This window comes from Pelodiscus sinensis, chromosome 1, assembly GCF_049634645.1.
Source record: "Pelodiscus sinensis isolate JC-2024 chromosome 1, ASM4963464v1, whole genome shotgun sequence".
In the NCBI taxonomy this organism is placed as follows: domain Eukaryota; kingdom Metazoa; phylum Chordata; order Testudines; family Trionychidae; genus Pelodiscus; species Pelodiscus sinensis.
This window is the reverse complement of record NC_134711.1, coordinates 49,607,464-49,619,067: the sequence shown is the minus strand read 5'-3', so window position 1 is coordinate 49,619,067 and position 11,604 is coordinate 49,607,464. Positions and strand designations below refer to the sequence as shown.

General features: G+C 40.4%; 1 protein-coding gene across 15 annotated transcripts in view; it reads right to left on the bottom strand.

Moving 5' to 3' along the window:
- Nucleotides 1-11,604, bottom strand: part of IMMP2L (inner mitochondrial membrane peptidase subunit 2) — a 771,740-nt gene that overhangs the window by 727,449 nt on the left and 32,687 nt on the right. For all 15 annotated transcript variants that reach the window (XR_012904088.1, XR_012904089.1, XM_075929730.1 and 12 more), the window contains exon 3: nt 919-1,022. Coding sequence is in view for 13 of the 15 variants with exons in the window: in XM_075929730.1 (XP_075785845.1) it covers nt 919-1,022 (104 nt within the window). In the remaining 2 variants the exon portion in view is untranslated. The remainder of the gene's footprint in view (nt 1-918; nt 1,023-11,604) is intronic.

Sequence of the window (11,604 nt, the reverse complement as noted above, 5' to 3'; positions counted from 1 at the left end):
TCTACTTCAGTAGACAGGTAGCCATAACAACATGGTCTATTAAAACAGTTGTATAATACATAGGGAACATAGGGAAATTAGTTTTAAAGTCAAGTTCAGTTGCAGTCTATATTCTGTGCATTTTACTTATAAAACTAAAAACCTTAAGCTTAAACCATCCAAGCATATACTATGAGAATGTATTATATCATTGTGTCAGTTATGCACACTTTGACATTCCATTACATTAAAACTGAAATGGAGTTTTTGTCCTTTAATGGTCTTGAAGATTTTTAACAGAGAAACAGTGCCACCTTTTGGCTTGATAGATAGGCCTCCATGTTCTAATTCATAACTTGTTTTTTTTAATAAAGTTGTCCTTTAAAAAGAAGTCTAATTTTTGTGATCTTACTTAAATTTAAATGTGGGAGTCTGATTTTTCCAGCAAAAATATTACTATATGTTAAACAGTTAAAAAAGGGGGGGGGGGGGAGGAGAGGCTTCTCTTGAATTAAATATACTCATAAAGCAACATAAATTCAAAGATATGCTGTCTTCACACGCCCCATTAATCCATGTATTTTTATCTACTCTATTCAAATCCATAATTATCATTCAACTGATCACTGTACTTGATTAGAAATCTCAAATACCTTACTGTGTTATATTTTTTTCCTTGCCCATTCTTGTAAAAATCTATATAACACAGTTCTTGACATTTTTCTCCTTTGAAGCAAATGATAATGAACCCTTTGAAGAGCTCTTAAATGTTGAAAATTTACAATAATAATGCATTTGTTGTTCATACTATCTATTTTCTGTATAGTTTCACTACCAACATACATAAATATATCATGGCATTATACATAAAATCTATTACAATGCAAATGGTTCAAGATGGACATAAATATGTAAAGAAATGTATTTGAAATTACTTACACTAATGACACAATGTCTCCACGTTGCACTTCATAGTTCCTAATACTCCAATGGTTTAAGAGCACTACATCAGATACTTGTCTTCCCCCTGGATTCAAGGAAGGCTAAGGAAAGAGGAAAACAGTTTTATGTTAAAAGTAAGAAACTCAACATTCCACCTAAGTCTCCTCAGATCCTGATCCTTTCCCATTTCATCTGTGCACCAAATCCTAATCCTACTCAAATGAATGAAATTTTTTGGCCATTGGCTTTATGGAACCATAATCTAAACCACCACTGAGAAAAGTATGTTCAATGGAGCCTACTTATATTAGGTGCTGATCTAGTTAAACAACATACATTTATAGTAAAAGTACAATATACAACATGAACATTGTTATTCAACTGAAATTCTCCATACTACTATTAGCATACAACAGAAATCAAGAATGTAGCTTATGGACACAAGACAAAAATGGATTTAGGTAAGTATAAGTCACATCAACAAGAATGAAGATCATGCACAGACAACACAGAGAGCAGTATAAGAACGGGCCATAAAACAGTCATTTAAGATACGTCAGCTACTACTAAAGATGATTTCATTTTTAATTGCAAGTTTAAACTCCCAGGACCAAATTTTCACTGGTGCATATCGGCACAACTCCAATGCAAGTCAATTAACTTGGCCATAACGTTTAGAAATGCCAAGTATAAACATAGCTATTTAGCAAACTGTATGTTCAGTAATCACCAGTTAAGGAAAATCAGTTTATTACAACTATATTTCAGTGGACAACCAATTTTTTAAAATGTTATTTCCCACTTATAATAAAATAAAATAATAATAAATAAATAATAATAATACATTCAATTTATACAGTGTCTTTCATCAAAGAATTGATATATTTACATAGCTTTTTCTTTGCAAATGATTAACAAATTAGATTGATGCCACTGAAATTCAAGCATCTCTGGACAGGGGGGTAGCAACCAATGAATTCGTAACATCCTGCATGATGGTGAGGAGAAAAGACACTGAAGCAATGACAAAAACACAAACCCCTAATCAAATTAAAGTGCCATAGAATTTCTGATGTCTTGTGTAGAATGGACAGTCTTTTTTAAAATGTCCTTTTACAAGAGGGGCCTCTGAACTTTATTGGGAATGTTCCAGTTGGCAAGATCCTGTGTGCTGCAGTCTAGCCTCAGAGACTACAACTCTCATGATGCCTTGTGGAAAGAGTGAGTGCAAAGAGAGCAGGCTCCATTTGGAGTGAGAGGCAAGAGGATTCAGGTTGCTCATGTGGCGCTCCATCCATACCATGAGCTGCTGCTAGGAAACCAAAAGATGCTGTAGTTCGGATAGAGCGGGAAGCTTCAAAAGTGGTTGACAGCTTCACTGGAGCCAAGGGAGAGACTACTGCGGTGCCTATACTCTAGAGCTGACTGAGGTGGGTCTTCAGTGTAGGAACTGAGTAACCCGCACTCTTGTTTAGGAAAGTACCTGCAAGGGAAGGAGCATAGCAGAGAAATTGTCTGAAGAGAAGCTAAGTGATCTTCCCGTCGAACCAGGAGCCAGAGGTGCTGACATTTGGTGAAGCCAACTGCAGTCTTCAGAGACTGTGCAGCATGTTACCTTGGCTGGGTTGCTGGTCTGATGTACAAAACCAACACAGTGTTTCGCCATCTTCAAATTTTCAATCACTGCCATGCAAGCACCTAAGACTCTGAAATCTGGAGGTGGGTGGAGTAAATGGGGGCAATGTAAATGCCAGTTAGATATATTTAATGTATTACTGTATACTATATTTGTTAATTGATTTTATTCAACTGCCTGGTGGATTTAAATTAGTAGTGACATGTAATCTCAGTCAGTTATACTGTTTCTTTAAGACGTTTAGTAAAGGTGTGTTAACACTATCAAAGTATATTGGATGTTTATTATTTATAATTGTATTTTTGAGTTAGATCTATGCCACTTATTCTAGTATTCTTAAGAATTAATAAGTTTTTTGCTTGAGGTTCCCAAGGCATGCCATTGAATGCATACAGAAGTCAGCCAGATGGAAGCTCGAACAGTTTCAAATTCCTTAAAGCGAGTGCATCAGAGGGAAAGATTCCCACAATGCACTGCCAGGTACTCATCTACCTAAGGGTTAGTCTATATGGAGACTTAGTGCACAGAAAAAAAAAAAGTCTAAATCTGCAGCACACTGGCCTAATGTGCACTAAGTCACCATGTGGATCCTGCTGCCATGCATTAAAAGTTCAAAGTGCCCTTTGACATACTATGTTTGAAACATTTACACCCTAGTTTGCCACACACTAACACTTTGTCTAAACTATAGCTGTACCAATGAAGCTACATCACAGTAAGATCTCTTGCATAAATGTAGCCTTGTAGGTAATAAGTTAGTTAGTTATAATGAATGTATGTTATACTACAGTTTTGATTATCTTTTAAGAGACTTAAACACAAGGGCTACGTCTAAACTGGCATGATTTTCCGCAAATGCTTTTAACGGAAAAACTTTTCCGTTAAAAGCATTTACGGAAAAGAGCGTCTAGATTGGCACGGACGCTTCTCCGCAAAAGTGCTTTTTGCGGAAAAGCGTCTGTGCCAATCTAGACGCGGTTTTGCGCAAGAAAGCCCTGATCGCCATTTTCGCGATCGGGGCTTTTTTGCGCAAAACAATACCGCGTTGTCTACACTGGCCCTCTTGCTCAAAAGCATTTGCGCAAGAGAGCTTTTGCCCAAACGGGAGCAGCATAGTATTTCCGCAAGAACACTGACAATCTTACATGAGATTGTCAGTGTTCTTGTGGATATTCAAGCAGCCAGTGTAGACACCTGGCAAGTTTTTCTACAAAATCAGTTGCTTTTGCAGAAAAACTTGCCAGTCTAGACGCAGCCAAGATGTAGGCCTCACATAGGCATAAAGCAGTTTGTTAACTTACGTCCAGTTCTGTTTGATGTTAGCACATTCTGATGTTAATGTGAAACAATGGAATATTGTAATGCATAGTGATGTCGGTATTATGTAAAGCCTTGTAAAAGACAGAAAGAAGTTTAATGGTGAAAGATTCTGTAACTCTGTTAAAGTGAAGTACCTTTTGCTCGATGCTACAATTATGTAAATGTATTGTTTGGGTGAATAAGACAGAGAATGTTTTAGGAGAGATAAGTGTGAAGGCCACTGCATGCCCAGATAGTCAGAGGAGTGACCGGAGACTCTGAGGCACCAAATAATTATTGACTAAAGCACACTGAAGATGCAGACTGGAGCGGGGTAGACTGATGAACCCTGAAGTTAGTGGCAAGCACCCCTTAGTAGGAAACGGATAACACGTTTCGCCAGAAAACAACATTCAGGAATATACGGATATCAGATGACTGTAACAACAACTTCCAGATAAACATATGTTGCAGAAAGTCTGATTGTGATGCTGAGTGACTGATTAAGGCTAAGGATGTTAACTATCGATTAATTTACCAGTAGATTATTCAATAGGCAATTCCATATTCCTCCTTTGAAATGTACGAGCCCCAGTGGGGGCTCTTGTGCATTTCAAAGTGGCAGCACATGCATGGAACCGAGGGGTAGCAGAGGACTCAAGAGTCCCCCACTGACCCCGGGCTCCATGCTGCGCTGCGGCTTTGAAATGCTGCACATTTCCCCAGAATCCGAGGTCAGCTGGAGAGTCCCCAGGTCAGCCCAGGCTTCACAGTACCTCTCTGAAACACTGCCTCGGCATTTCAAAGGAGCTGCACCACAAGGCTGAGCCGGAGATCAGCTGTGTGGCACTGTTCTTTAAATTCTGCTTCTGCATTTCAAAGGGGCAGCCCTGCACAGCTGAGCCCAGTCCAGTTATTCCTCTTCACAAGCAGGAGTTATTTCAAAATAAGCCCATTATTTCAAAATAACAGACTTGGTAGTGTGGATGCTCACCTTATTATTTCAAAATATGGGGAGTTGTGTAGTAGAGATGCCTTCAGAGGATGTTTTTCCACCCTGCTGAGTGACAGAAGTTTTGCTGACATAAATGGTTGGCATGTAACATAGCCTTATGTAATATAGCCTAAGACAAGTCTTCATGTGGAGAAACACAAAAGGGCTGGAGGATGGATTCAGTGCAGCTGGAATTTGAAACCTTGGCTCCAAAAGTAGATACATTTCACACCTTATGCTGAGACAGCTTTCAAAAGACTGTCAGCATTCATCAGAAATCACAAAACCTTGTTTCTGTGAGCTAAGTAAGCATTATCTTCATTTTACAGATGGCAATTCTAATGCATGGAAACGTAAACTGATCCACCCAAGGACAAATAGCAAGTTAGTAACATAGTTGCAGCCTACCAGTTGCAGCCCTGTTTTCTGTTCTGAAGATTAGTGACAATATACACATATTTAAATACGTGCAGATATATTAAAATCATTATATTCCACAGCATTGTAAACTTTATGCAGAGTCTAAAAAGGATACTGTTTTAAAAATGTACTACTGACATGGTTTGTTTAGATCAGTGGTCCCTGCCATGGCGCCCACCAGGCCATTTCTGTGCACCCACCAAGTGATCGGGGCTGGCCCCGCCTCTGGGCGCGCGGTGCAAGGGTTGTGCTGTCCCCTGGGCATGTGACGTATGGGCAGCACCGGCCCCGGGCGCACAGCACGTGGGCAGCCCCACCCCCATGTGCACGGGCTGTGCCGGCCCCAGGCACGTGGCTCAGGAGCAGCGCCGGCCCCGGGCACGCAGCGCATGGGCACTGGCGGTTCCAGGGCGCATGGCTCAGGAGCGGCGCCGGCCCCAGACACGCAGTGCATGGGCAGTGGTAGCCCCGCCCTCGGGTGCAAGGCACATGGGCTGTTCCGGCCCCGGGCACGCAGCGTATGAGTGGCGCCAGCCCCAGGCGGGTGGCGTATGGGCAGCCCCACCATAGGCTTGTGGCACAGGAGCAGTTGTGGCCCCGGGAGCGTGGCACATGGGTGGTGCCGGCACCGGGCGCACAGCGTATGGGTGGCCCCGCCCCCGGGCGCATGTGCAGCCCCGCCCCTAGTGCATGTGTGGCCCTGCCCCGGGTGCCCAGCGCATGAGCAGCCCCGCCCCCGGGCACCCAGCAGCCCCAAAAGGTTGGGGACCACTGGTTTAGATGCAAAGACTTGGTGCCCAATTCGTTATTAGATGTTTTAATATTTACATCCAAGGGATAGGCTCAAATTTAGGATAACTTCCTTTTCTTCTTTTGTACAACAGCATCTTGAAATAATTAAGTGACACCTTACTGAGACACAGAGAAACAATTTTCCAGGGCCAGGTCTACACTAGACTCAGAAGCTCAGTTTAAAGGTGCAACTCCAGCTACACAGAATACATAGAGTTGGATTACCTTAAACCGAGCTTGGTGCTGTCCCTTCAGCGGGAGGCCAACAGGAGCAAACAAACACTCCCATCAGCTTCCCTTACTCCTTGCAAGAACAGCAGTACCAGCCACCAGCAGGGGTGCCCTCTGAGTTCAATTTAATAAATCTTAAATAGAGTCGCTAAATCAAACTCTGAAAGATTGATCGCATCAGCATCGATCTTCTGGGGAGTAAAGATAAAGTCTTACAAAAGAAGGGAGGAAAACATGAAGGAGAAGACTTTCATTTTATGTTAACAATTACTGTCTCCTACATCTTCTGGAAGAAAGTATAAACTATGCTGTCTTTCCCAAACACTGACACCATGTAGAAAAGTGTGTTTATAACTTACACATCATGCTTTTTTATTAGCAGGAAAACCCCAAGTTTTAAAAAATTACATCACAAATATACCTCCTGCTACTTCTGAAAGAGGGTTAACAAATGGGCCTATAAATGCTGTTATTTTTAGGGGGGAAATCCAAGAATGTTGTTCATATATCTAGTCTATAGAATGTGCTCTAGTTTCTTCAAGCTCCTGGCTTCATAGCTCAGTGCAAACGGGACACATAAATCTTAATTTAGAACAAGAGTGCAGAAGTCACACAGCACTTTGATTCTCCAATTACTAACTTTCTAATGCTAAAAGCTTGTAAATTGAGGTCCCAGTCATATAATGGGAGCCTCACTGGACACAATGTTCCATAAGTAAGAGGAAAACAATACATCCATTAATGATAAATAATGATTAACTTGATACTTGTTATGCTGCTAATGGACATCTAAAAGTCTAGGCTTATTTGCTTATAGTCTGAAAAAAGGATGCAGGCACAGGAATGTAGTCATGGGAATCATAATATTACATAATAATGTAAGGGGAAAATTGCCATAGAATAAGTAGTTACTAAAGGTACATTGCTTAATGGATTATAATATTCAAAAATATTTGCTACTGAAGTGTTTACAGTGGAAGGTGCATTCTGTCAGAGGTTATTCATCATCAAACTAAATTCCTGGTATAGTACATTCAATTGTTTGTTGCTGAAATAGCAGATAAAATTGCAAGCTCATTTTGTAATCCCACATTTCAAAGCAACTAATTTGGATATATGAATCCTTACATTCATTAACCATCAGGGGTTCCTTTTTCCTCATCATTTGGAAAAAACATGATGAATCCACTGAAGTATAAGCAAACTTTAATGTGTGAGACAGAAAGCATTGTAAGTCAACAAGAGAAGCCATGAACAGATATAAAGACTGAAAATGAAAGTGCATTTATTACGACAGTAATACTATAAGCATATAATCAACATTACAAGAAAAATTCCAAGATCCAAAGCACTAAATTGGCATCCCAGCTGTTTTGTCACATATATTCAATGCTATAAATCAACACTAATCCATTTGAAGTCCTTTATTAATAGCGCTATGTTAGATGAGCACATAAAACTCTGATGGTCTAAGAAACAAAGGTCACATATAGGAAATTAAAAGAAAAAAAAGACAAGTAATGAAGCAATAAAGTGTGATAAATTTAAATGGTACATTAGTTTATAGTTTAGTGGTAAATACTCATAAAGAGGAGACTAAGCAGAAGAAAGGTTTGAGCCAAGTGGTTCTCAACAATGTGAAAATGCAAAATCACCAAGAAACAATTGTGTGTGTGTGAAGTTTGCTATAATTATTGAGAATAAATTAGGGATGTCAACTGATGTGCACTAACGGCTGTGATTAATGCAGGGAAGGATTACAGCGTTAATTTTTTGAACATATTAATCTCAGGCATTAATGCTGTGCTGTCCCTTTGAAGCGGACAGCGCACTAGGAAACGGGGATCAGCTGGAGTCCCCAGTTGATCCCCAGCTCCTAATGTGCTGCCCCTTAGAGGTGCCAGAGGAGCACTTCCAAAGGGCAGCGCTGCATGGAGCCCGGGGTCAGCTGGGGACTCTAGCTGACCCCGGGCTCCTGCAGTGCTGCCACTTGGAAATGCCACCACTGCATTTCAAAGGGGCAGTGCACACGATTAATCTCGATTACATTTTTTAATCGTGCAACTAATCTCAATTAATTCTTTTAATTGGTTGATAGCCCTAGAAAAAAAAATCACAAAGTACTGGTTATCTTGAGGATGTCCTTGCAGTATATTTGTCAGAGTATCAAAAAAGTTACAACCTTTAGTGATTATGGAGCAATATTACACATTCTGGGTTCAAAACAAAAACAAAAAGCAGGAAATCTGAAAAGAAAAAAAGCCCTATTCCTTGCTTCTTGTCAGAACTTTTAATTTCAAACTCAGCAGGAGCCAGAATAATGAGTGCAAAAAGCCAGCTAAGAGTCTAAGCAGTCTAGTATAAATCAAATCTTGGAGATCAGACACTCAGAGCTTAAAGTCAACACAATCATACACCAAACAGAAGCATACTATTCATGAATAAGGTTACATGCTGACTGAACTTCACTTTTCCTCCTATCCTATAGCTTTCAAATGCATTCATCATAAATCATTTTCTGGAGTGCAAGATAAAGAAATGGTATTCTAAACCAGTGACTTATACTTTACCTGCCTTAAGCTCTGCAGTGAAAGAGGTATTTTTTTAAATAATGTATCTGCTAAACAGTGGTCTAATTTGGATTTAATGAATCTTCACAAAAACAGAAATGAGTATTTAATTATAAATGTTTAAAATTAGCTAAGGTTTGCAGTGTTCTGAAAAAATGACATGATGCAAGAGTGAGAGATATTTATACAGCATAGAATTATGCGCTTTGCGTATTCAAACTTAGCTTATACAAAAAGATAATGAGTAGAACATCTAGTTATACAAAAAGGTGGCTCTTACACCATCTCTCCGGTTGTCTATTTTTTGTCCATCTGGTGCCAAACTGGTCTCTGGTGTAACCTTGAGCCTTTCTTCTGCCTTAGGTTACACTGTTCCACTGGGCTCATCCCTTCAAATCAACACTAAACCAACATTCCAGCACAACACTAGAATGTATGGTATTTTTGGTGATGCTGCCTTTCAGAAGATGTAAATCTGAAGTCTTGAATCAATGGCTTACAAACATTATCATAAGTTTTTCAGCTACTGGACAAAAGCAGACCAAGCCAAAACTTGAAGTTGGTTAGTGGGAAATGTCAACATTTTGAAAATTGGTAAACCAAGTATTTTTGAAGATTCCTATGAAATGGAAGTTACATGAAATTTGTGTTTCAGAAACACTGACACTTTAAAAGTGAAATCTGCTCCCCAAGACTCTGGCATCTGGTAATTGAAATTGACAATAATGGGCCTCAGTAAAATTGACAAGAATCACCAGGTGCCAGAGTTTCTGAAATCTATGCCTTCAGGGCAGCCCTACGATGTTATGAGAATCTGGAATCCTGGTCTGTCAGGCCCAGCCCAGTGCCAGTCAGCCTGGTGGGAAGCCCAAAGCCATGAACTGTTCAGGCTCCTTAGTAGCCCACTAGGTGAGATAAGAAACCTGCCAGATTTCCAGGGGAAACGTGATTTGTTGAAAGTCTTGTTGAGCCCAAAACATTTCAAGTACTATGAACCAGCATTTTCCAACAGTCAACAAAGAATTAAAAAGAAAGTCTAGGAGACACAGCATGCTGGAGAGAGAGAGGGGAAAAAAAAACGGTGACATGCAAGCCTGCTTTCCCAACCCTAGCTGGCTAAAAGACAGACTGATCCTGGGATTCCTTCACAAGGGTTATTCTTGGACTCACTGTTCATGTTATATATGGCTAGATGCTGTGTGATATATATGACATTTCTCCTTTCCTGAAGCATCTGAAGGTGGGAGAAACGGTCTTCTTTCTCTTCCCACTTTCTTAGCTGCTAGGGAAGGGGATAGGAGATGGTAAGTTTCTTATCCCATCTTTTCCTTTGTTTAAGTTGAGGGAAGTTACGTTGCTTAAGGGTATGAAAAAGTCAACGCCTGAGCAATATAAGTTACATTAACTTTAAGTGGTGTCTACACTCACTATGCTGGTGGGAAACACTCTTCAACCAACATAGATTCTACCATTCATTGATGTGGAGTAATTATGGCAAGAAAGGAGTACTCTTCCATCAGCAGAGTGAGTCTTCATGAGACACGCTACAGCTATGCAGCTGCACCGACGCAAAGCTGGTCTACCTTATTGTGCGTCATCCTTTACAATAATTTATATTTAAGCTTGCATACATAAAACAGGATCCTGGTCTTATTTAGTCTTTTCCCAAATGCACATACTTTTAGCTCCTCATGTCTAGCCCCTCTTCTCTTAAATTCTACTTCTGGACTCTGTATGCTAGTTCAAGCAAACTTATCCCTAATTCAGAAGTCTCATGATCCTCCTTCAGGGGTATGTTTGTGAGTTAAAGCACATTTCTTCACTCTCGTTCCAAAGTTTCATAGTCTTGTTTCTTCAGCTAGTTCAAGAACATTTCTTCCTCATTCAGGAGCCCCACATTCCTCCATAGGACCTATGTGCTAATTTCAAGCTCCATGCAGCCTTAACCAGGATCCCCTCACTGGTCCATTTGTAATTCCATCATTTTCCTTCTAGGCTGGCACAAGTCAGGAGGCTGTCCACTGCTAGTATTTATCACATTTTCTCATACAACTTGTATCTAATTTAATCATTTTATGTAACACAGACATATACTGCTCTTTCCTAGAACTTATCCTGTTGGCTGGAAGAGAAGGAAGGCCGAGCCCCACACTATACCAAAAGGCTCCAGGTTCTGGGCCCTTAAAGAAACAGCAGCTTGGGTTTTCTCCAAAATTACTTCCTCTCTCGCTCTCTTAGCATCTGCCTCTGCTCATCCCAGGATCTTCATACATTCCAGAAGTCCAGGATCTTTAAAGAGCCACACCATGAAATCAGAGTTGGTTAATGTCTAGAGCCTATTACCTTGAAGTAGGCAGAGAAGACAGTCCCCTTGCTAGACTAACGTAACTTTCACTGGACTGGGGGATTACACAATCAGAGCAAGATAAATACTATAACTACACACATTTGGAATACGGTTATCAGAATGCAATGAAGCAACAGACAGAGTCACAGACACAACCATACACTAAAACCCCAATTATAATATCACTTACCCAATAAATAAAGTATTAGCATGATTTCATGCCATCTGGTTTCTAGCTTATGAAGATAAGAACAAACAAACAGAGTGTCAAGCCAATGGGTCCATCTAGCCCAGTATTCTGTAGTCCAACAGTGGCCAATGTAACCAGTTGGATATGACCCATCTCCCTTTTTCCCCACTGCTAGCTAGCTGACCATACCCCTCGGTTTTCCCC